This window comes from Antechinus flavipes, chromosome 1, assembly GCF_016432865.1.
Source record: "Antechinus flavipes isolate AdamAnt ecotype Samford, QLD, Australia chromosome 1, AdamAnt_v2, whole genome shotgun sequence".
NCBI lineage: Eukaryota > Metazoa > Chordata > Mammalia > Dasyuromorphia > Dasyuridae > Antechinus > Antechinus flavipes.
The window spans coordinates 32,490,710-32,518,109 of NC_067398.1; the positions used below are offsets into that span (position 1 = coordinate 32,490,710).

A 27,400-nucleotide genomic window follows, 5' to 3' on the forward strand; every position below is an offset into this window, starting at 1 on the left:
GGAATCAAAGCCTCCCTTTGAAAAGAGGGAACAGAGGAAGTTGTAGAGAGATCTAGTCACCCCTTTCTGTGAGTCATATCTAGACAAACCCTTATGTACATATGTAAATTATATGGGCACAACACAGGCACATTACATATATAATGGGATAATAACAGCACCTACTTCAGAAGGTTGCTGTGAGTTGCAAATGAAATCAACTATTGAAAAGCTTTGCAAACTTCAAATGTTATAAATGTGAACTATTATTAGTTCATTGTTTAGTTTATGTCATTCACACTTCCCTATGACTTTGCTTTTGAGAAATGACAAATTCATCAGAATACTTGTATAATCTTCCAGGGAGACTACTTTGAGGGACAATACTTCTTTGGCCATGCAAGGCCTGATATTTAGTTTTTGTGGGGATGGAGAGGGGAAATCAACCTCATTAATTACTGAGGCAAGGTAATATTTTAAAGTGGTACATTTAGAATTGAATAATTTTGACTTTTTTCACCTTGCCTCAGACACCATTTCTGCCTTCTGAGTCTCAGCCCTCACTGTAAAATAGAAATGATTCTTGCATTAAAATGAGAATGAAAATGATACTATATACATTTAAGTTATTTTTCAGTCACATCTCATGAACCATGAAAGGTTGGTCTCAACTGGCCTCATATACCAATGTGTCTCATGTTCAATTCAATGGTAGCAACAAAGTTCTTTGCTCTGTTCTACCCTCACCCCTGCTCTGTTTCTATTCCTATTCTCATGGGGACAAATGGATAAGGCATATAAAGAGTTATTTTCCTTTCCAGGCCTAAACTACTTTCATCAAACAGGCTGGTGCCATTTCTATAAAGTTTTTTTTTTTTTTTTTCCCTAGGGTGACAAGATCCTTTCTTGCTCCCTTCCCTCACCTGTGGAAAAGTGTGAAAATCCCAGGTTACTTTGGAAGTGAAATAGGATGAAAACTGCATTATACTGTCATATAGGGGGTCCATGACGTGATTTTCTCACCCTGTAGGGGGAAATTATCATTATATTTATATCCTTCAAACCATAAGTAATTATACATAATATTTTCTCTTGCCATAGATTTTCTTTTTCCAAACAAGATTCCTTTTTGCAGATGAAATGAATATTTCGGGAGGACTTTAGTTTACAAATTAGTATTTTTAGAGGGCTAATGAACCATAAAAGCAACTGAGATTATAATTTTCAAATATGCAATAATAAAATATTACAATTATAATATTTACTTTTTATAATTATTTAAAACTTGTTTTATGTATAAAGAATAATGAGTCAAATGAAGACTCGAAATAGAATTGTTCTTGCTTAATAAGTGACATAGCATTCTAACCTGTTTAATGAACAAATGAAGTTATTAATTCAGAACAAAAGCCTTTATTCACAAGCCCAAATGGTCCATTACTTTCTTTGTAACTTTCAGTTGAAAATCTTAAAAGCATTGAGAAATACTGTATAATCTTCATTTTCTAGATGGAGAATAGATAAATGTTTATGTGGAGGCAGTCACAAAGCTTGGAATAGAACTTGGGGTTTCTGGCTCCTCGTTTGATGAACTAAATACTATATAATGCTCCATAACCCTAATTAAAAATACAAAAGCAGAAGGTTTTGCTTGAATAGAGCACTTTTAAAGAGAATGTGATGGAACCTGATGAGGCAAGGGGGTAATTGCTGCAATTATAAGACATGTATAAACATAGATGCTGCATTAGCTGGAAAGCAGCGAATGAGAGGATTATCAGTTACAGAATACAAGGGGATAAATAATACATGTACTATCCATGTAATAATAAATAAATTTAGGCTAAATCATGAAGAAAGGAAGTGTAAGTGGTAAAATTTCAGTTATTGAATTTAAATCTCATAAAACAGGAATTCTATAATATCAAATGAAAATTCAGGGTCCAGCTATTGAATGCTTTTGGAGGAGGAGATTGTGGAAAAATGCATTCAACTTCCCTGAGGCTTATGAGTGTAATTATCAGGCAAGGAAAAGTGGTGTTCTCAACTGAGTAAAAATCAATGGCAATGGGAAAGTTGCATTTAATTTAGGAAATGTGCATTTTGCTAGACCAGAAAGAGGTAAAGCCTATTTGAGGAAAAATATGATTTTTAAAAAAGGAAAAATATGATTGAGTAGTGACTTTGTGATATCTGAAGAAACATTGGAGTGGCCTAGTGATTCCAAAAAATGGGTTATACTGTAGAACAGTGTTGCAAACCAGATATTTTTAAAATTGCTTTCATCAAGGGAGTTTAACCTGGAGTATTATTCTAATACACTGAAGGTAAAAACAATCATCATAATCTTCAGATCATTACTAGATTCTAGTAAGTTGCCCTTTTAAATTCCAAAAATATGATGAAATATTCTAAAGTGATTCCCAGTTTTTAACCACTTAAAATGCTGAAAACCATTGTAACTAGAAAATTATAATGTGTGGGAGGAATTAAATAAGATCTCTTAAAAATAGGGTAACTTAAAAGACACTTTTAAAAGTAGAGACACAGGAAAAGATGCTTTATATGTTCTATACTGAAGTTTATAAATTCTTTAAAAAGAAACAAAAATTAAAATTGAGAATGAGGGCCTTAGGTCAGGCATAAATCTTGTGATAAGTAGCTTTGACCTAAAAATGTACATTAGAGTTCCTTAAGAGTAGCGATTATCTTGTCCTTTTTTCACTCTTTCAAAGTTTAGCAAAGCATCTGGCATACAGTAGATGCTTAATGTTTAGTGAGTGGCATGGTAGCCGATATTACTTTTAAAAAAAGATTAAAAACAAAAGATAATGGTCTGCATCATAAAGACCAAGAAATGTTTAGGAAAATCAAAATCAATTTCATATTTATCCTTTTTTTTTTTTTTAAGAAATGACAAGCACATTCTCTTGTGATAACCTTAATCAAGAATTCTGTTTAAAGATAATAGTTTGGAGTATTTCATAATAAAAGTTTAAGATCTGCTAGCATTAAGTATACAAACTTACTTTTAATAATCATATATCACATTTTGTTTTCTATAGATAAAACCTAGAGAGGGGAAATCATAGAGAGTGGGAAACCTAACCCAAATCACCACAATCTTTTGTCATGTACCTTAAGTCAAAGTTCACAGACACACAAATATACATACACATAACATATGTGTTTATGTTTATAGATACACATGTGTGTATATATGTATAAATCAAAGACGCTCCCATCTGCTATTATACATTAAAGCTCTTCTATGTTTTAAAATCATGTACCTTTGTATATTAATAATTGTTCACTTTCTTATATTAATTTTCTTTTGTGAATGTGTAATTCTGCATTTTATGTGCAATTTCTTTCTAGAATAAAATAATTTAATGAAGAAAACACTTATGTACAAGCATGTATGTATAGGAATACATTTATGTTGATCTGTACATGTATGTGAAATATATATAATTATGCTATTCGTGAATAATTGTTTGAACATTATTATGCAGAAATTAAGTAAAACACCTAAAACTCCCCCTGCTGCCTACCATCTGCTTTTGACTTGCATGACTATGAAGACAGTCCTGAATCTATTGCACTACGGTGCAAACATTTTTGCTGTGTACACATAAAACTATGTAAAATTGTAGGCTATTTTACAAGTTTACAAAAACTTTTAGTGGTTGGGTTGGGCATGATATAGGAAAGTTCTCTAAGGGTTCGTTATATAATCTAAACAAGGAAAAATTTTTTCATTCACTATGTTCTTGCTAATATAAAAAAAAAGTTTTATAAAGAATTTTATAAGCCCAGGCTAGTGACTTGGAAAATCTTTAAATTACTAGATTTACTTTAACCTTTGCTTGATATACACATAGTGCCATCTGTTCATCCTTGAGTGAACTCAGTGTCCCTCAAATATAATCTGAATCTAATATTTTAAGCAGTCTATATTACTCAAGAAAATTCATTCCTTAGGATAGCAAATAAGAGTATATTTCTGAATGATTTTTTCTATGTATGACTCTATAAACATTGTCCCACTCGCCATCTTTCCCTTAGACTGAACTATAGTTCCTGAAAGACTTGATCTTTTGCACTGCAGATTTCTGAGTGTCTCACCTGGTTTGCTTCAGAAAGACAGCTAATTCCAAAAGAAAACCATGTCTAGTGTTTCAAAGTTTAAAAAAAATTGAAAGCAATTTCAACTAAACTCCTTTCCTCAGGTATACTTTGCTTGGTCTACAGCCATGTTTTCACTAATCCCATAAGTACAAACCAGTTCTTCCCTGGTCCTAGTATTTCTGGTACCATAATGAAATCAATTAATACCATTGATACTTTAAAAAAGATACTTTAAAAATTCTCTCCATTATTAATGCCTGTCCCTGAGAAGATGCAATATACTGCCCTGGGCTCTACTTCCCAATTTCGGTTAATTCCCCCATTAGAATGCATACTTCCTAAAGGCAGGAACTGTCTATTTTTTTGCATCTCCAATGCTGTGACACATTGCTTGGCATATAGTAAACATGAATGCTTTTAATTCTTGTTCGGTAAATAGATAGATAAAATGTATATGATTTAGAATTGCAGGCCCTGATTAAATATACAATGAAAAAAGCTCTCAAAATCATGAACAGTTTTTTACTTCATGGTAGTTAAACTTCAGTCAATTTTACTAATTTAAATAAATTTTATAGTTTGTTCATTTGAGACAACATGCATTCACATACAATACAGGCATTTTGCTTTTTCTCCAATCTTACTGAATTTATATAGACTTGATATCTTTAAAAATGCTGTTTATGTGCATCTATATATAATCAATTGTACTTACTACCCAGTGAAATTCTATTAATTCATTCCTAATTACAACCTTTTATGCATGTTATGATTTCCCCCTAAGTTCCATTGTCACATTTACTTGCATATTGGGCTTGTTTTTTTGAATGTTCTGAAATATATACTAGTAAAATTTCATTTGGCATATGTTCAAACTGTATGTATACTAAATAGCTCTATTTTTTACCAGCTTATTAGTCCTTGTTTGAGTTAGAGTGTGACCTATTTAGAAATTATTATAACTTTTTGGAATAAAAACTGAGACCATTGTGACAAAAATAAGGATGTAATATTAAAATCAAATGATATACAGTACTGTTATTATTCTGATACAGAATTTTTACACAGCGATATTGATACAGGTACAAATTACAAGATATTGAGCAACCTATTACAATAAACCTTTAAATTTCAAATAAAATACAAGTGACATTTTAATACATATTATTTCAAAGTATAACTAGTTTTATGCCAGATTAAACTAAATTCCTCCTCTTTGATGGCATGTTCTATAGTATATTTAAATGTCTTATTCATAAAATGAAATTCTATTATGAAGGGAAAATGCTTTAAGGAACAATCAAAAAAAGTAAGAAAAATTAATTTGGCTCACTATTCTGTCTGCTCTTACACCTCTCTAATAACAGAACTTGCTGCTGCTGGTTCAGACAGATAGTGGCAATACATCTTCATTACATATGGTTAGCTTGATTGCAGGTAAATTTTTTTTTTCTTTACTTCTGTGCCTCTGAGACCTTTACTACCTTATGTAAAGCTGTGGAGTTAGAATTATTGATTGTTGGCTTTTGCCAGTGGTTTCACTAAGTATCTAACAGACCAAGCATTGATAAGACTTTCTACTAAAGGTGGACTTCTATCAGGACATTTGGTAAAAGCCAGCTTATAATATGAGTAGAGTGATATGGGAGCAGGGAGAAGAATAAGGTGTAAGATCAATCATAGTTAAGCTGGGATTTTCATATACCTTGGGGACTGAGATATGTATCTACTGAGGGAATTATGATGAAGAAAACAGGAAAATCTAAAAAAAAAAAAAGATTTAATCTAACCATTTAATAGTAACCAAATATTAATTTAGCTCTGAATTGGAGCCATTTCTGGGATACCTGAATAGATTTCTGGGAATCACTGTCTAGAAGAGAAAGAACTTTTAGAACTTCTCCATCTGGTCTTTAATTCCCAGAAGCTGATACAACTACACTAGAATTTCTCCCTGACCAGCAGGCACATTACTGGGTTACAGCAGATTAACAATTTCTTTATCTTCTTTGAGGTGAAACTCTGGCAATAGTTTTCTAAAATGAAATGAACATTTCTATTAAAAATGATACTTAAAAAAAAACCTCATCATTTTTAATCAATTTTTAAATATAACTTAGACCTACATATATTTATTTTTTGATGCTTGTAAAGAGGAAAAGAAATAGGATTTTTTCTGGCATATAACTTGTTCATTATAATCACAAGAAAAAAATTTAAATACATTAAGTTGCTATTCACATTTAACTGATTCCATTTCAAAAGTGATCATCATTTCCTGGGTAAACATCGAAATCGGTTAAATGTAGTCCGTACACAGGCCAACCCAGGCAGGCAAGGACAGGTGTGATGCAGTCTCTTCCCAAAAAATGGAACCTGGAAATAAACACATAACACAGTCCCAAGTGAATTTTGAAAAATAAAAGAAAAAATTCTATTTGCTCCTCATCTTCTGAAAGGATCTAATAATCTATTGATATAAAAGGGGAGGGGGAGAATTTCTATCTATATGTGATAACATGTATACCAAAATAGATATGATGGAGCTAAAGAAAACAGAATAGCTATTTTGTTTTTCTTAATTCTGAGATGTGTTGTTTAGTCAAAGAGTTGCTTCTAATTCTTTGTGACCCCATTTTAGTTTTTCTTGGCAAAAATACTAGTGTTTTACCATTTCCTTCTACAGCTCATTTTATAGATGAGTAAAATGAAGCAAACAGGGATTAAGTGACTTGCCTAGGGTCCCACAGTTACTAAGTTTTTGAAGCCATATTTCAGCTTAGGTCCTTCCAACTCCAGTGCTGGCACCCTATCCACTATGCCATCTAGCTGTTCTAATTCTGAGATTACAGAAAACAAAACACCCAGTTTAACAACCTTTCCCAGATGAGGTGTTTCCCAACTCCTCAACTCTTTAAATTACATTGCATTTATTTATACTACATCTGTGCATGCTGCCCCAGGAGCACCAAATACAATAAACTCCTCGAAGGCTGGTACAATTCAGGTTTATTTTCCCCATTGTGTCTCTCATGTGTAACAAAGTGTCAGGCAAGTACTTTAACAATATTTATTGATTTAGTATGTGTAGTGAATGGTTGATATTTTGTTGCTGGTATATTAATTGTTGAAATAAATCTGTTATTTTATACAGCCTAGAGAAGAATATTCATTTTTTTTATTTACCCAGACCAACATGGTGTAGTAAATACAGTTTTTTTTCTTTCCTAGACACCAGAAATTAGAATTTATTTTAGTTTTACCATAAAAATATAGAAAATCATTGCTTTTAAAGATCAAAAACACAAACTTCTAAAATGGAAAGACAGATAATAAACTTTATAATCAATAATCTATTTCCATTGAATTAGGTTGTTAATGATGCATACCAATGATCAAATGCATATTGAAAGGCTTTCATGTCTAAAAAGGGTGGAATTATAAAGCTTAAGGTGATCTACTATCTCATTGGGTTAATGTGAGGAAAGTACTTTGTTTTAGTTTTAAAACTTTTTTTTAAGTGCTTAAATTGATCAAGCTAAAGCAAAAATTGATCTAATTAAAGTGCTTAAATTAACAGACACCAAATCAAATAATCACACGATATGATATAACATGGTGAAACATAATATATAATATAATGTATTATAGTACAGTATAGTATAATATAGTTTAACATAACATGGTATAGCAAAATGTGACATATAACATAACTAGCATTTTTATAGCATGTAAAGGTTTACAGAGCACCTTATTATCTCATTTTATCTTCATAATAACCCTGGGCAGTAAGTGCTATCCCTAATTTACAGATGAGGAAACTGAGGCAGATGACAGTTAATTGATTTGCCCAGAATCACACAGCTAGTATCTAAGGCTAAATTTGAAGGTGTTCTTGATTCCAGATCCAGTTCTCTATCTACTGAATATTCACCCAGCTATTTTATATACAAAACAGAATTGTATATGAAATTCTAAAACTCTACTGTGTGCAACTTATTTTTCCTTTTCTTTTGGAATAAATTTAGCCTGTAATTTGAAGACAATCCTTTGTAGTCTTTAAAATATATATTAATGTGAGAGGGAAAAGGTCAGAGTTCTAAAATAGTTGCCCGGACTCATGGGAATTATAGTTCCTTTTCTTCTACAGATATTTTATAACCTCTCTGTCCTGAAGGGAAACAAATATCAGTACTATCTCTAAAGACATTACTGGGCTCAGGGCAAATTATAACTGTATATACAGGTGAAATTTCGTTAAAATAAACATCATAGTCTTCCTTGAAAGGGAAACTAAAGAGATATAGCCTCTGATAGAAGTAATATAAAGAATACTCAATTTAGGATAAAGAGACCTAGATTTAAACCCAAGCTTACTGGGAGACTGGGAGAGGAACTATGAACAAGATTATTAACATTTCTCTTCCCTCATATGTGCAATGTACTATTTGTAGTAGTCTTCTCACAAGGGTATTTTGATGATCAAATGTATGAAAACTTTTGAAACTTTAAAGGGTAATCTAAATTCCAGCTATTATTGAAAGTTCAGCACACATTTGCCAATATAAACCTTGTAAGAGACTTTAATTCAAACCCCTATTTTTACACATGAGAAAGCTGAAGCCCAGAAAAATAGGACTAGTGCTACATCCATGGTCATCAAGTGGATTAGTAATATAACTGGCACTAGACCCAGAATCAGGTTTGGACTGTTTATCTTGATTTGAATATTCTACAGATCTGTTACTATTTAACTGACTGTCTCCTATGCATAAACTAGTTTTGCTATTCTCTGATGAGGATGCAGTTTAGGTTGACTAGATAACTGTAAAAGGAGAAAATACAGAGTTTTTATTTCTGGTTTTCCTATTATAGGAAACATCCACTTGAGCTAGGAATTCTTTCAGTTGAAGAAAATTGGAAATTCCCATTCCTCTATCAATGTAGGTCTTCAGTATAACTTGAGTTATTTAGGATGCTGAGAAGTTGACTAGCTTGCCCAGACTGTCACTTGTCACCTGTCACCAAGACAGGATGTGCCAGAAAAGGAACTGGAACCCAAGTTTTCCTGACCATGAAGGTTAGCTCTCTGGCTTCTGCTTCTCAAAATATTAACCAAAAATTAAATTAAAAGATGCCTAAATCTTCTTTAAAAATTACTAATAACTGAAACAAAGTATGCTTCAAAGTTTGCAAAGTCATTTTAATACCTTGTTTCATTAACAATAGACTCTTGAAGTCAATGTGGCTTTAAAGTCATAATATAGCTTCAGAGTAATATGATGCAATCTTTCCCTAAATTTGGATAACTGGTACAGGTTTACTAAGCATTTTTCTAACTAAATATGCTACCCTCTGCTCATCACCAAGCATCTGTCTTCTGGGACTAGATCCTTTCACTTGGCAAGATCATTTCTTCTCCCACTTTGAACCCAACCTTGACTTTGCCCAGCTTTTTCTAATTTCCATTAGGAAATTTGCCTATTTCATGCTGATTTTTTAACAGTATGTAGTACTGAAGCATTTGTAGATTTGCAGGTTAAGAATTTTATAAATATAAAAGGTTAAACAGTAAGAGAAAGTATGGATAAGTTGTAACATGCATCTTTGGGAGAAGTCCTTTGAGCAGTTGGATCACAAATCGACAGTTGTGAATAGGTCATTCCAATTCCAATTTCTCCTTTTGTTTAATGAAAGCTACTTCTTTTCTGTTTTTTTTTTTAATTTAGTGAAGCAAGCATTTATTATTTTATTAACTTGTATTTTGACTTTTATTATTTCATTAATTTAAGTAGGAAAACTAATTTCTATTTGTCATTGAGAATGAGGAAGTTGATTTGTATGAAGAACTTGATAAGGCCCATCATATTTACTAAACAGAATTTGATATGGATGTTAGTACCAGAATGAGCAAAGAGAAGATGGCAAAACAATGTGTTGGAGAACTTCAAGTCAAGAAATGATCCCCAAAATAAGAATTCATTATTTGATTAAAAACTGCTGGGATAACTGAAAATTAGCATGGCAGAAATTAGGCATGGACCCACACTTAACACCATATACCAAGATAAGATCAAAATGGGTCCATGACCTAGGCATAAAGAACGAGATTATAAATAAATTAGAGGAACAAAAGATAGTTTATCTCTCAGACTTGTGGAGGAGGAAGAAATTTGTGACCAAAGATGAACTAGAGACCATTACTGATCACAAAATAGAAAATTTTGATTATATCAAATTAAAAAGCCTTTGTACAAACAAAACTAATGCAAACAAGATTAGAAGGGAAGCAACAAACTGGGAAAACATATTCACAGTTAAAGGTTCTGATAAAGGTCTCATTTCCAAAATATATAGAGAACTGACTCTAATTTATAAGAAATCAAGCCATTCTCCAATTGATAAATGGTCAAAGGATATGAACAGACAATTTTCAGATGATGAAATTGAAACCATTACTACTCATATGAAAGAGTGTTCCAAATCACTATTGATCAGAGAAATGCAAATTAAGACAACTCTGAGATACCACTACACACCTGTCAGATTGGCTATGATGACAGGAAAAAATAATGATGAATGTTGGAGGGGATGCGGGAAAACTGGGACACTGATGCATTATTGGTGGAGTTGTGAACAAATCCAACCATTCTGGAAAGCAATCTGGAATTATGCCCAAAAAGTTATCAAACTGTGCATACCCTTTGATCCAGCAGTGCTACTACTGGGCTTATACCCCAAAGAGATACTAAAGAAGGGAAAGGGACCTGTATGTGCCAAAAAGTTTGTAGCAACCCTGTTTGTAGTGGCTAGAAGCTGGAAAATGAAAGGATGCCCATCAATTGGAGAATGGCTGGGTAAATTGTGGTATATGAATGTTATGGAATATTATTGTTCTGTAAGGAATGACAAGCAGGAGGAATATAGAGAGGCTTGCAGAGACTTACATGAACTGATGCTAAGGGAAATGAGCAAAACCAGGAGATCATTATACACTTCGACAACGATATTGTATGAGGATGTATTCTGATGGAAGTGGATTTCTTTGACAAAGAGATCTGAGTTTCAATTGATAAATGATGGACAGAAGCAGCTACACCCAAAGAACGAACACTGGGAAATGAATGTGAACTATTGGCATTTTTGTTTTTCTTCCCGGGTTATTTTTACCTTCTGAATCCAATTCTCCCTGTGCAACAAGAGAACTGTTCTGTTCTGCAAACATATATTGTATCTAGGATATACTGCAACATATCTAACATATATAGGACTGCTTGCCATCTAGGGGGGTGGAGGGAGGGAGGGAAAAAATCAGAACAGAAGCGAGTGCAAGGGATAATGTTGTTAAAAAAATTACCCTGGCATGGATTCTGTCAATATAAAGTTATTATAAAATAAAATACAAAAAAAAAGAAAGAAATGATCCCCCAAAACCCTACTTGTTGAAGCTCACATTCTGGAGAGGGTTGAAGCTAGTTCCAACTAGAGTTGATTGTTAAATTTTAAGTTTGAGAATTTATACCTCAGAAATTGGTAAATGCTGCACATCAACATTTGATTTCTTGTTTTGTTGATTGTCTAGACTTAAGAAGATGATGGAGAGAATGTTAATGGTGAAGAATAAACTGAAAAGTGTGTGGTGAGTACATTTTTTTCCTGGAGAGCAGGTTGTAAATTTTTACCAGTAAACCTCTATCTATACTAATAAACAGTGGTTATATCCCTCCCAAAAGAGTCATAAGTTTATAAATTGGAGATTAAACAAGTTATGATATGTGAATGTAAAAGAATATCAATGTGCCATGGGAAATAATGCAGAGTGAGGTAAGGAGAACCAGAAGGACAATTTATATAATAGTATTTTAAAGGCAAACAACTTCAAAATGATTAAGAACTCTGAAGGATGCATTAACCAACCATGATTCCAGACTTCCTGATAGAAATGCAGTAGACTTAAAATGTAAAATGAGACATTTTATTGGAGAAGATATATGTAGGAAATATTCATATTTGTTTAAAAAAAGAGTCCCCCCATACCATGTTAAAAGGAATTGGAAAGGAGAGAAAATAAGATTTTTGTTAGTTGAAAAAACATTAACATTTTAAAAAGTCAGAATAGGTTGCATAAGACAAACATCAAATGATATTTTTAAAGAAAATTAACTAAATTTTAATGGGTCAATAAATAACTATCCTGACTCTAGGCAGTTATGATGTCAAGGAAAAAGCACTGGATATGGAGTTGGGACAATTTTGGTCTTCATCTCTGTTCTTTTAATGCATGTAAAGCACTTTGAAAACCTTAAGGAGCTATGTACACACCTTAACTATTCCTTCTCCTCCTTCTCTTTTCCTTCCTCTTGCCTTCCTCCTCCTTCTTATCTTATGTGTGACTTGAGGCAAGTCACTTTATCTCTTTAAAACTCAGTTTCCTGTCCTCTCAAATTTGAATGATTAGACTTGTACTACCCCCTCACAGATTTGTGAAAATAAATTAATGTATGTAAACTCCAAAGAGATACATTACTATAAGCTACTCACATTATTTCAAAATCAGTTATATATTGGGTCACTGGTGCTTTAGAGTGTCAAAGCCAACATAAACTACAATAGTGGTTTATGTTACCACAATGTAACTACAGTAGCTCCAACTTGTCCTTTTTTAAACAAACATGAATGATTCTGAAAAACTAGGAAATGGACACAAGTAAAGAAATTGACATCAACATTTACCACTTCCTTAAAATGTTTAAGCAATACAAAACAAACACCATAAAGGGAAGGTCCAAATGAGTCTAAGAAGTCACATCAATCTGCAAATTTTTAGGTTTCTTTCAACAAGTGGAAAGATATAATAGCCAAGGGTAACACTGGTTCAGTACACAAATTTATTTAAAAAAATTTTACAGCCACAATGCAAAATTTATCTTGGAGTTTTTTTGTTCAAAAGCTTCAATTAACAAAATAATGAGATGCAGATGAGAAGATCCAACTAAGATTGACATGATCATAAGTTTATGTCAAAGGGATCTTAAAGACCATTAAATCTAATCCTTTCATTTTCCAGATGAGGGAACTGAGTTAACAGAGAAATTAGGTGAGATGCCCAGGATTATATAATGTCTGAAGCAGAATCTGAATTTAGGTTTTCTTGGCTCTAAAACCAGTGGCTTTGGAATGACAACCAACAATTAGATACAATAGGAAACATACTGCTGGCATTTTTATAATGATCTAATGTAACATAATCTAATTTTTTTTGTTAAGCATATCAGAACTATCATATTTGGACTTTCTACCATCTGTGTACCTAATTTATTTTGTGAGGAAGGAAGTGGCAGTGGCAGCTGGATGCAACCAAATATAAACAGAAAAAAATCTATTCTGAAGAGAGTCCAATGTTAAAGTCATTTAGGGTGAAGAGATCTCAAGTAGTAGAGAAATGGGGATTCTATTAAAAAAAAAAAAAAAAACAACAACAACAACAGGAGAGAACACGGATGGGGCTTTTAGCACACAAAAATGACCAAGACAATACTAACAACTATGAACCCATTAGTCCTACTTTCTAGTTTTTATAAAAATCTTTATGGGGAAGTTCTATTTATCCATTGAGGGTACAGAACCCATCTGTGCCAACAGTTGCAAAACAACTTGATAAAATCATTTCATTTTCACAATCACTAAAACTTTTCAATTAATCTTTTCAGTTCAAGTTTCCTCATGTGCCATACTAGTAGATAGCATCAAAGACAGTTTGTTATTTCTCTAGTTCCATCTTCTTGTCCCCACCCCAACCTCATTTATTTTTCTGTTTCAGCCTCAAGATTTAAACTTTTAGAAATGGACATTTGTTAAGATTATCTGTATATCCTCATGAACTGTTTAGAAGAAAGGTGCTATGGGAGTCTACTTACTTAGTTTTACTTTATTTACTTACTAATACTTATTCATCAAATGAGATTTATCACTCTCATACAAATGCTTTGAGTGAAATCTATGGAGAAAAGTTCCATGTTGCCTTTGTTATTTTTAACCTTTTATCACTAAATATTGAAATGAATATTGCCACACCAAAGGAACAAGTGGTTGGCTAGAGGATCATGTACACCCCCTCTGCACGATTCCTTTCAGGAAGGTTCCAAAACTTCACCAGCAAAACAACCAATGCTGCTTTTCTCCAAGGAGTCCTCTACTAGAAAGAGATTAAGCTGGGGAAATGGGCACACATTTTATTTTAAACATTGAATACTCTATTGATATCTGACTTTTTTCCACATACTCTTAGCCCATGGGTTTGGACAAATTTATGAGACTTTTTAAACATTTGACTCCATATGATAAATTGTTTTATCATGTAATTTAAAAAATACAAATGGAGGCAGCTAGGTGGCATAGTGGATAAAGCACCAGCCCTGAAATCAGTAGGACCTGAGTTCAAATGTGGCCTCAGACACTTAACACTTCCTAGCTGTGTGATTCTAGGAACGTCACCTAACCCCAATTGCCTCAGCAAAAATAAATAAATAAAATAAAAATACAAAATATAAATGGTCAGGTTACTTTCTGGTGAGTCCAGAAGTTAATTACAATATATACGCCATATCTTCCAGGACCAAAGGGAGCTCCCTGGGACAGATACTAAATTGGTATTAGAGGAAGCAACATGATATAATGGACACTCAGAGGAACTGGACTCTAATGCTTGCTTAATCACTTACTGTGAAACCATGGGGAATTCAATATCGTTTCTTTATCTTTATAAATGAAGAATTTGAACTAAGTAATCTCTTAAGATACGTTCTTGCTCTTAATCTTATGGAAAAAAAAGAAATGGGGAAGGGAATAAGCATTTATATAGCATCTACTATGTGCCAAGTGAAGAAGAGAATGAGCTTTTATATAACACCTACTATCCCAAGCATTGTGTCAAATGTTTTATAAATATATGATTTGATCCTCATAACAACCCTGGGAAGTAGGTGCTGTTATTTTTCCCATTTTACAGTTGAAGAATCTGGAGCAAATGGTGTTAAGTGAATTGCTCAGGGTCACACAATAAGTATCTAAGGCTGCATTTAAATTTAGATCTTCTTGACTCCACATTTACCATTCTAGCCATTGTGTTACCTTGATATATACTGTTTATGAAACCACAGAAGTGAATAAGAAGAATTTTCTATAACAAGCCTTATTATGCCAGTCAAACAATTGACTGAAGACATAGAGAATATAAGATCATACTGCCTGAAATTGATTCATTTTTTTATAAATGCATTTGGCTTGGTAGGATAAAATATTGCCTTGAAGGCTCTCTTTAGACAAGTTCTCTCCCACACATACATTAAAACCATACAAGACTCCTTTTAAGATTCAATTATGGAGATAACTTTCTCAATGATTTGCTAATTATAGACATCAAGTGACATTTAACAGCAAGATATATTTACCTAAAGGGTTTGCCAGTGTCACAGAATTTTGCTGAGATAAATCCAAATGAAATAATACCCTATTGACTGATGAGGTTCTCTAGATACAATTATTTTTAGATGACATCATATAGCAGATTGAGATATAGCCATAAAAGTAAGAAGTCTTGAGCTTAAATCTCATATTGACTGTGTGATACCAGCAAAATGACAAATTCTTCTTGTGTTAGGGAACTTTCCAAGATGATAAGTTCCAAGATGGCACAGCAGACAACCATTTGTATTTATATAGGGAATTTCCTCCCCTGGAAATTCCCTTTCCCAGTGAAATCACAGATCTAGTCTGTACCACTATTATATTAACTTAAATGAGTTTTTGAATGGTAAAAAGGGGGGACCCACAATAGAAAAGATATTGGTCTAACATTTAGGTTAATCAGAAAATTGGTGAAAAATGCACATTCTTCAGAATATGATCTACAGCTGAATAGATTGTTCAAGTAATTCAGTAAACTCTGTCTTGATACATGCCTCTACCATTCAGTCATCTTCAATAACTCCTTACTGCTTACCAAATAAAGTTCAAAGTCCTTAGCTTGGCATTCAAGGCCTCATACAATTGCTCTTCAATCTTTCTCTTTTATAGTCTATTTTTCTATATCATATACATTAAACTCTATTAAAACTGGTTTTATTCCATGGTCCATACCTTTTTTGAAGCCAACCAGAAGCAAAGCCCTCCTTTTATTACTTATATTATGCACTTGCTGCATTTTGTTTTATAATTTAGCAAAAGCTATAATGAATGGCCTAATGAGACTTAGACAGTTATACCTATGAAATCACAGGGTAGAATATGCTGGTTATTTGTGTGTACATTCTCTCCATTAATTGATGAAAACTCCTGGAAAAAAGAGATCATATTTTATTTATCTTTGGAGTTTTATGGAACTTAGCAGAGTAGTCTGTTCACAGTAGGTATAAAATAAATGTCTGTTAAATAAATGGAAAAATAATTGAAACTAATTCAAAATTTACAAAGAAAGAAAAAATATTCTATTGGAAAACCTAGCATAATACAGGAAAACATTTCAAACTGAAACTCAATCCCTTAATTTAATGAGAATGGGGAATAAAGTAGTTAATCTATTATGTAACTATTTTAATCTATACATATTAAGATATGAACCCTGATTATAAGGAAAGGCCTTTTGTAATTGGATTTGAACTGAACCTTAAAAGAAGCCAGGTTAACCAGGAATTGGAGGTGAAAGAAAAAAGCATTCTAGGCCTGTGGCACATTCATTTGAAAGAAAAGGAGTCAAGAGATGAAATGTCCCACTTAAGGAATAGATTAAGAAGCAACTAGGCCATATCAATCATAAAGTACATTCAGGGGAGTAAAATATAAAAAAGATTGAAAATACAGGAAGAAGCCAGGTTATGATGACCTTGAGATGCAAACTGTGGGTTTCATATTTACTTCTACAAGTATTAGGGAGCCACTAGAGTTTATTGGGTACAGGAGTGACATGGCACAATAAATATTTTAGAAAAATTATTTTGCCAACTAATTGGAATATGGATTGGAGTGGTAATAGACAAAGTCAGGGAGACAATTGAAAGGTTATTGCAGTAGTAGTAAGGTAATAAGGACCTGATCCTGTGTAAAAATCATGTGACTAGAGAGAAGAGAATCCAAATAAAAGAGGTTGTGATGATAGAAACAAGACTACACAACAAATTTGCAATGTGGGATGAAGGTAAGTGAAGTATAGAGGATGAAAGTAAGTGATTGATAAGATGATAGTGGCCTTCACTTTAGGAGAAAAATAATGAGGTCTACTTTGAACATGTTGAGTTTGAGGTGGAGAAAATTTAGCTTTGGGTACACAGATCTGGAAATATTTTTTATAATCTGTATAGAGATAACTGAACCCATGAAAGCTGATGAATCACTTAGCCACCAAATACAGAAAAAGAAGCGAGAAGGACCCAAGCAGGTGTGGGATATCTAGAATTATTAGAGTATGTCCTAGAGTGGTCAGACAGAATGGAGACCAGTAGAAATCAGTGTTATGGAAGCTTAAAGAGAGAATATTCAGGAGAAGGAAAGTATAAAAAATTTTATAATTTCAAAGATGGTAGAGATCTTGGTAGCTTTTACCAGTTGATTCAAGTTTAAGAACAACTATATTTTTTTGCAAGTCAGAAAATCAGACTTTACCATGCTAATTTTGTAGAATCAAAGAATGACAATTAGGTGGGAATCCTTATATCGAATTCATTACAAGAATGTTATAATCTCATCAAAGAGTACTATCAAATTCTATGTGCCATTCTTTCTAACTTAGTGGATGTTTTCTGCTGTTAATACTAATTATCAGAATATGAGATTATAATGAAAACTCTAATTGTAAAGTTTAGGACTTGCAATATAAAGGTCAGATATGGAAATTTTAGTGATTAACACTTCTCATAGGAAAAAAAAAACATTTAAACAAATTTTACTGGACATCAATTCTTTTAAGTCTGACCCTTATTTCCATTTTTTAAAAGCAATTATTGAGCTAAGGTAAAAGAAGAATTGAAATTTATATAACTATAACTTTCATTTTGCCCCACTTTTCTTTTTCCTGATCACCTATTCATCAATTTTTAAAAATTCAATTTACCTTTCATATCAAATCAGAATTTTAACTGTGGGCATTCAATTTTAAGAACCACAGTCAGGTGGTTTAGTGGATAGAATGCCATCACTTCCGTCAGGAAAACTTAAGTTCAAATCTTATCTCAGACACTCACTAGCTATGCGACTCTTGGCAAGTCACTTAACTCTATTTGCCTCAGCTTCCTCATCTTGAAAATGTACTGAAGAAGGAAATGGAAAACTCCAATATCTTTGCCAAGAAAATCCCAAATGGAGTCATGAAAAGTCAGACATGAATGAAATGACAATACAGTTTCAAAATCTTGAGAGAAGTAATACGGTGTGGTGGATACAGAGTTGGCATTAGATCCAAAGATCTAGCTTAGATTTCATATCTGACATCTACTGGCTTGTGTCTTCTTGAAGGACAAGTCATTTAAATTCTGTGTTCCAGACAATTCTCTAGGATTACAACTTATAGAATCCTTGTAGAGAGGCATTTATAGAAATGTCTTTGGTATACCAATGAAATCATTTGTGCATTCTTTCTTGCAGCCAACTCCTGTCCCCCTGCTTTCAAAATCAACAACCTTGAATGTTAGCCCATAGCAGGTAGAGTGCTAGACTTATAGTCAGGAAAACCTGGGTTAAAATCTCACCTCTGTTACTCTAAGAAGGTTACTCTGAACTTCATTTACCTTAAAGAGTTATTGTCAAGATCGAATGAACCAATCATGGATCTGGTATCAGAGGGTTTGAGTTAGCATCCTGATATTGCCTACATGACCTGTCTAACCTCATCTGTAATTAGAATTAAACATCCTCTAACAACCAAATCTGGATCTAATTCAGCTATTTTAATGACATTGTCATGTCAAGCATCTTACAAACGTTAAAGTATTATGGAATGATTATTGTTATTAACTGAGTGCTCTTTAAAGTTGTTCTAAGTAGTCAATTTCTAAGAATATGGAATTTCATGAATTCTTTATCTATTAAGGAAAGGATGAGACATATGATCTTCATAAAGCACCTTCCAACTCTACATCCTGTCCTCCATAGTAGACTCTAGATCACATTCAACATACTTTAAACTCATTATAAAGAAAGCTCATAATGAAAAATCAAATGCTATTTTATGGGTTTCATTACTAGCACCATCAGGAAAACATGAAAAATATATTAGTGCTTACAGAGAGAAGATGAAGTTTATATATGTAAAATCTCAGAATTCAAAGGTCAAATCCAGCCAATAAATGAACAACATTTTCTTGTGCTTGGTAAGTGATCATCCATTGTACACTTGGGAATGTCTTGTGAGAGGGGGTCTTGCTACCTCCCAAGGAAAACCATTCTTCATTTGAAAGCTCAAAATGTTAGGATATTTTTTTCTTACCTCAAGCCTGAATCTGCCTTCAGAGTTAAAATTAGCATTTAGTGGGGTCTGAAGTCAAGCGTCACAAAATGCATTGTGCAAGAATGAAAGATACACACCAAGAAACTTTTGAGGGGTGTGAGAGAGTTCTGGTGTGGATTTGTTCTGAGGGGAGAGAAGACCCTCAAACACTGTCAGTTATAATGGGGACTATTTATCTACAGGGCTGTTGCTAGGGAGTCCACTTTGGAATAAAGCAAACTGCAACCAGACTAGGGTGGATCTCATCTGGTTGACTCCTGAGACAAAGGCAAGGGAGGAAGTGTATCATTTGATAGCTTCATGTATCAAGAAATTATTATTGCTAATGATACAATAAGCACATGTTTCTGAGTACTTTAGGAATTTCAGGGCTCCCAGTGTCCTGTAAAAATTCTGTATCGATGCCCCAGTTGGCCTGTCCTGGTTACTGTTTTTTCATTCAATCTAATGTTCCTAGTTCTTTCTTATGGGGCCAAGCTGAACAAGTCTAATCTTTACCCATGTGATTATTCCTCAGAAAACACAAGGACATTCGTCATGTTTCCCGAGTCTTGTCTTCTCCTTCTTAAACATTATTTTTGACTTCTATTTACATGATATGATTTGAGGCCCCTCATCATCCTTGCTTTCTTTTGGATGCTCCTCATTCTATCAATAACTATTTTAAAATGTGGTACCCAGAACTAAATACAATTATGCAGATGGTGTCAAATCAGGTGGAGAACCTGAGACAATGAACCTGAGACAATGGAGATTCAGGGTACTCAGCAAAGGAATTATACTGCAACAGTCATTTCATGTGGTAAACTCACAAGTCAGTTTAGCTAAATTCAATTTTTAGATTTGTTTTAGTTTTGTTTTCTTTTGCCTTCATTAAGCCAAAAATATTCACTTAACAGTGTTATTTTTACTCTTCAGTTCATTGTTTGGATATCATGTAATCAGTCTCAGTAAATTTTATAAAGATCATTTGATAAGTTTGCTTATAATAATGTCCTATGATTTTCAGAGACTATTTAAATGAAAATGAAAAGAACAAAGTGTGCCCATCTGAATAAATGATACAAACTTAAAACTGATGACTCATTTTCAGTACTACTACTTAAGAACCTCACCAAAATACTAATGATGGTAGTAGCACCTTAACCTTTCTCTTGACCTTCCTCCCCATAAGTCTGGTATTGAAATAGATGACTAACACTTGAATCTCTTCCTATGCTGGTAGAAATAGCCATTAGAGAATAGCAACGCAGCTTGGATGGTATAAGGGTGTGGAGGAATAATTTAACCATAACAAGAAACATATCTCAGTGAAGCTATGGAAAAGCTGGAGCCAACTCCATGTTCAGCTGTTCATGTACAACTCCCAAGTTATATTACTTACTATAAGGCCAGAGAACTAAAAACAAGCCAACTGGTCAAAATTTATTACATTAAAATTCTCTCTGAAGAGCAGCAACGTTAATTTTTCTCTGTAACCATGGAGCACAGGAAAGATGGTAAAATGCTTGGCTGTATTACAGTTTTAAACCTTAAACCACATGTGAAAAAGCTTTCCTTTACTTTTTGAAAAAAGAGTTCAAATTGTTTTTCTAAAATATTCAATCAGGTTTAAAATGTGAAAATAATGTCTCTTTTTTAATAACAACTACTGAATTTTTTTTTCTCTTTCTACAACAATGAGAGACAGTTGAACTTTGACCAAATACTAGCCAGTCTTGGTCCAGGAAGGGAAAAATAAAGATGAAATGCACTTCTTTCCTCTCCATAGAGATGGAAGACTATAGGTATGCATGTGATGTTGGATATGGATGCTTAACTGCTTTCTGTTGCAAGGAGAGTAAAAAAGGGATGTTAATACAGTAGTCTCTATCATAGGGAAATGATTGTGGTCTAAAATCAAAATGAATCATTGATCCATTGTATAAAATGATAGAAAAAATGAATCATCAATAAAAATTAAAATTAGAAAATGTTTTTTAAATTGAGTGACACAACAAATATCTGTGATAACCTAGGAAAAATAAGAGCACATTTGATTGTACACTGTGAGCAAATATAATATTTTTTTCAGTATTTATATCTACTTTTTAAAAAAGGCATTTACCAAGGTATATTATAGATTGTGTACCTAAATTCAATTTTGCCCTGTATGATTTTAAGATGATTTTTCATAGAAGATAGATTTCTGTTTCATTTTAATTTTTCTCCTGTACTAAAAAATATGTGACTTAAGCTTAATCAGAATCCACTTGAAGTCCTTCTTCCAAGGGGTACATCGTCTACCTTATCCTCCCTTCCAGGTTTAAACCAAAACATGAGTATAAATATCTGCCCAAAATGAAAAGTTTCCAACATTGTTATTCAAGCTCCAATTGTAACCATATTACCCAAGCATTCATACTTATGGCTATTATTCATTCCCCCTATCAGTTAAATCAATGAGAATCATGGTGGTCAAATACTAACTTTCCGAGTCAATGGATGACAGCTGTCTCCCAAGTTGCCCATCGGTGTACACATTCGGAGGCTCCTGATCCAAATACTGACAGCACAGCACATACCACCCCCACATTGGGGGTCCTTGTCACAAGCCTAAAAGTCAGAAATAAGGAGAATCAATTAGACAAAGGATATTTTCCTCTTAGAAAAGTATCTAAATGTAATGTGATCAAATGATATGACCAACACAATGACTAGTACATGGTAAGTGATTAACAATTACTTAATAACTGCTTCTTTATTTGTGATAATTTGTGATAACTTTATTTGTGATAATTTATGGATAGGTAGCTAAGTAACAGTGAATATAGAGTCTGGGCTTGAGTCAAAAAAGTGGGAATTCAAATTCTGTCTCTGATATTTAGTAGGTGATTCTGGGCAAACCACTAATCTCTATCAGTTCAGTTTGCCCAACTATAAAATGGGGATAATAACAGCACCCATTTCACAGGGTTCTCATGAGGATCAAATGAAATAATATATATAAAATGTGTTACAAACCTATATATGCTATAAGTAATGTATATAGACACATATACACACACCCTATATATATGTGTATATTCAATTAGATAAACTGTTTCAAAAAGGACTTAACACTGTTCCTATTTTATTAAAATATCAAATGTAAAGATAAATCACCTTTCTATTTCTAGCATTTTATGCTTGAGATGCCTTTGAACTGAAGAATTATCATATGTATTGTATTATTCTTACACCATACAAGGCCATTATGAACTATACATTGAATAATGAGATTTTATGACCATTAACTGCAGAATATCTTAGGCCTGAGTTTTAAAGGATTTTAAAAGTCTATTAAAGTAGTATGAAATGCTAGACATCCAGAAATTCTCCAATATGAGTTTCAAAAGTGCTCATTTTCCCCAAATAGCTTTCTGCCACTTGACTTTTCTTATGCAGTTTTAAAGTCCTTTAACATTTACAATTTCTCTATATAAAATAACCTTTATAGAGGCCAATGTGATTGTATCAAGACTCTTATTAATTAGAAACAATTATTCCCCAAAGTCTGTAAGTTTTAAACTAGAAGGTTTTGATTTAGAATATTTTTACTTATAGATTACTGAAATCATTCAGTTAGAAGCTATATAAAATGGTAAAACAGGTGTTTTCAAATTTCCATATTTAAAACATCAGCTAATAAATGTAATGAACTCTGACATGGAATCCTAAACACTGGTCCCTACCAATGCATTATCCTAATATAAAAATGAAATCCTAACACAAAATTACGTTAAAATATAGCAATAATGTCACGAAGGAATCTTAACACATTCATTAAATATGAGAAGTAATATATACAGTAAATCTAAAATGTTAGAAAATTCACTTTAAAAATACAGAGAATATGAAAGATGTACAATACATTTTACATATGTATTAGATCTCAAATTATGAGCTCTCTATTATACCTCAACATGACTGAGATAACAACTAAGTCCTTAACATATTACAAATCGCAACATATTTACATGAAATGGCTAAAATTGTTCTTCAAATTTCTCAGGCAATATAATTGTCTTATTTCTCAAAATAAAGGCAGACATTACAATGATTTGTTCTTCAAGTGACCAACTTTAGGTTCTGGTGGTTAGGATGGTTATGATGTCTGTCTAAAATCAACAGGTATGGGAATATGGAAACTTTTTGTCAATTATTCAGGTGTTTGGAATTGTGAAGAAAAATATCCAAATTACTTTTTACTAATATTTTACCTTTCAGATGGTTATCATATGTGTATAAGTATTTTTTCTCAAGATTCATTTTCATACAATAATTATCTTAAATCTGTATAGATACATCACTTTCTAATTATATCTATCTAAAATAAAAACCGTTTGAGATCAGCACTACAGGGTTTGTATTTAAACATATGCTAAAAATTATTATTCCCTCCAGCTTCACTGGCTCTGTCAGCAGAACAAAACTCAAATAAAGACAAAAACTTGCCACTGACAGTTTGAAGCTCTGACACTGTAAAGACAACATTCATAGATATTGACCAACTTTTCCACTTTTCATTCAGAATTTTGCTATCAGGAAAACAGATATAAATTCTCCTTTGCTTATCAAAAATGACTAAAATTACTTTAAAAATGCATTTTAATAAAGTTGCTCTAAAATGTATAGAAAATTATGAAAGTCATTCATCATATTTATTTTTAAAACAATGATTTGCTTCGTGGAAAGTATATTTATAAAAATGAATATCTTGGTTCTTATATTCTCTCTTGTCTTTTGTTCTTGACCCACTGATATTCATTCAAATGGCACTTTGTTAGAAGATTGGAATAAACAGAATACCCAGAAGACTAAGTTTAAAACCGCACTAAGACTTTTGGGACATTCAGTATCTACTGATATTGCCAACAGTATTTTATATTTAGAGATTTTAAAAGTTTCTGTAAGACAGTTAAAATTAAGTAACAACATCCCTCCCCTCAAGATCCAAAACAGCACAAAACTTCAATAAAATAATTTTAATGACTGTAATTTTCTGATCAAAGGGGAATCAGGAGGCATCTTTTTATTAGCAAGCAATTACAATAGACAGTCTTCTTTTTGAAAAATTGTAAATACAAAATCATTGGAAAAATTTTAAAAGTCACTTAATATTAGAGCACCTTATTTTCAAGGTACATACTATACTCCAATGTTAATCATTTCAAAAATATAATCTGTTCTAATTAGTGAAACAAGCAATTTTAATTGCTTGAGTATTTTAACAGGTGTGTAAAACAATATATTTATTGAATAAAATTAAAATTTTGAGGACTATGGTTTTTCAAATGGAAAATGGAATGTGCTATAAATTTAAACTTAGTGATGGTATGTATTTTGTTACTTAATTTTTTCCAGTGAGGACAACATATTTAACACAATACTGGAAAAGAGAGTTACAGTAGTTTTTTTTTTTCTCCTTTTAGGAAAAGAAAATGAGGATTTCTATCATCTTTTCTAAGTTTAAACAATATGTATGGGTTTGGGTCTTTTGGGGTTAGGGGAGGGAAGAAGAAAACATCACTCCATAATTTTGCTGTAGAATTAAGTAATGTAATAGAGATTTGTGGTTTCACGTACAGTTCTTATTATTTTCTCTGCTTTGTATATAGAAATACTCCTTTTATTCGGTGTTTGTGAAATTCAGAATAAAAAAAATTTAAAAATCAGTTAAGCAAAACCACCAAAAAAAAAAAAAGAAAAGAAAGAAAGAAAGAAAGAAAGAAAGAAAGAAACCCAAGAGTTAGGAACCATAGTCTCTGTCTCTCTCTCTCCTTTTTTTCCCCCCACGTTAATTTATCAAGACTCGGCAATGGAAAACATTTTCAAAGCTAACCTCAGAAAGAAGAGCGGTACCCGCAAAGAAATGTACACAAATGTTTTGAAAAACTGCATGGTGAGAGCAGACAGAACAAAGTCTCTCCAACCCGCTTCGCTAAACCCGGAGTCTGAGCTACTGCTCAGCCTCAGGTTGGAGAGGGGATCTCTGCGTTTTCATTTGGGGAAAAGGGGGGGAGGCATGAAGAAGAGCAAATATGCCAGGGAGAATTGTGAGAAAAATTGGACTCATCAAAATGGTGCGAGAGGTTGAGAGCCCCTGGGGCAGGAAGAAGGGGGTCGCTTCCTTGCTCTGGGGATCAGACAGCCGCAGGGGCCAAGGGCGCACCAGGCTCTCTCTCTCAACAGATTCCGCGCAATGTCAAAACCAAACACGGGGGTTCAGACCTCAGCTCTCGTCCCATCCCCGTGTCCTCGAAGCCTCGCGCCCCCAAACCGCCACGACTCTCCCGGAGGAGAGTCCTAGACGGCGACGGGACAGACGGGACAAGAGACAAGTTTGCTTTCACAAACTGAATTTGACCGACGGCCTGCCTGCCTGAAGTCCCTGGGACCCGCCGCCCGAGCCTGGGGATCTCCGGTCAGGGGTGGAGCAGGATAGGGTGGGGCCGGGCAGGTGGAGGGCAGCGGGCGCTTCTTACCCCAGTGATGACGGCGGTGTTGCCTGAGGGCGGCAGGAGCAGCAGGAGTCCGAGCAGCAGGAGTAGTAGCAGCGGAGGGGACGGGGCGCGGGGCGCGGTCCTCATGGCGCCCTCTGGGGAACGGGCAGAGAGCCGAGCCGACCCAAGCAGAGGTGGAACGGGCGGAGAAAGCGGAGGGCGTGCGGGCTGGCGGGCAGGCTGGCACGGGGCGCTGGCCGGGGCCACGCAGGAGAACGTCGGGTGCACGAGGTGGCAGGGGCCCCCTGTAGCTGCGGCGAGCGGGCGGGACGGGCACCCAGACGGGCCGGGAAGGGGCGCGCCGACGGGAGCCCCAGCACACTCGGGACCGTTGGGGCGAATCCGGAGCGCGAGAGAACCGAGGGGCCCGGGGAAGGAGGGGCTGGGAGACGAGGCAACTAGAAGCGCCGACGGAGAAGGCGAGAGGCGGAGATGAGATCCCTGCTGCCTGGGCGGCTCCCGGGAGCATCCTCCGAGCCGAGCCGTTATAAAGAGCCCGGGGCCGCTGGCGAGCCCCGCCATGAGTCACCGCAGTGCCCGCCCGCCCGCGAGGCGCGTAAAGGGGCCGGGGCTCACGCGCGCACACACGGAGTCCAGGGGCAAGGCTGGCAGCCACACTCCCAGGCACACACGCACACATGTAGGCTGGGGACGAGGGGCGGTGCACACACTCACATGTACATACACAGCTGCACACAGAAGTGTAGGGACCACGGGTGGTGCGCGTGCACACACACAGACACAGACACACACACTGCTGCACATAGAAGTGTAGGGACCAGGGGGTGGGTGCACACACCTGGACATACTTACAACTGCACATAGAAGTTTAGGGAAGAAGGGTTACACACTCCCTCCCTTCCTCCCCCCCCCCTCTTTTTCTCTCTCTGTGTCTATCTCTCTGTCTTTCTCTTTCTCTGTCTCTCTCTTTGTCTTTGTCTCTGTCTCTCTGTCACTGTCTCTTTCTCTGTCTGTCTCTGTCTGTCTTTTTGTGTCTGTCTATCTCGGTCTCTCTCTGTCCCTATTTCTCTGTCTCTTCCTATCCCTCCCTCCCTCCTGCTTTTCCTTCTCCCCCCTCCCTCCCTTTCTCTCCCCTATCCCTCCTCTCTCTCTCTCTCTCTCAACTAGACAGTATTCACAACAGCAGGCTTGCTTACATCTCTCTCTCTTTCTCTCTCTCTCTCTCAACTAGACAGTATTCACAACAGCAGGCTTGCTTATCTCTCTCTCTCTCTCTCTCTCTCTCTCTCTCTCTCTCTCTCTCTCTCTC

The 27,400-nt window shown here is 34.6% G+C and overlaps 1 protein-coding gene across 2 annotated transcripts; it reads right to left on the reverse strand.

Moving 5' to 3' along the window:
- Window positions 1-3,480: 3,480 nt before the first annotated feature.
- Window positions 3,481-27,101, reverse strand: PROK2 (prokineticin 2). 2 transcript variants are annotated; one of them, XM_051975218.1, is made up of 3 exons: window positions 26,113-26,691; window positions 22,076-22,201; window positions 3,481-6,486 (listed from the first exon to the last, which is right to left on the reverse strand). In XM_051975218.1, exons 1-3 carry the CDS (start codon window positions 26,650-26,652, stop codon window positions 6,382-6,384), a joined length of 771 nt encoding a protein of 256 aa, XP_051831178.1. In that variant the 5' UTR covers window positions 26,653-26,691; the 3' UTR covers window positions 3,481-6,381. The 2 variants fall into 2 exon arrangements, with proteins under 2 accessions (XP_051831178.1, XP_051831100.1); XM_051975140.1 differs by lacking the exon at window positions 3,481-6,486 and having other exon boundaries at window positions 22,115-22,201; window positions 26,113-27,101.
- Window positions 27,102-27,400: the final 299 nt, after the last annotated feature.

Bases quoted from the DNA above. Each gene is read 5' to 3' on its own strand.
- PROK2 (XM_051975140.1), bottom strand. From the start codon at position 26,953: ATGTGCAGTTGTAAGTATGTCCAGGTGTGTGCACCCACCCCCTGGTCC.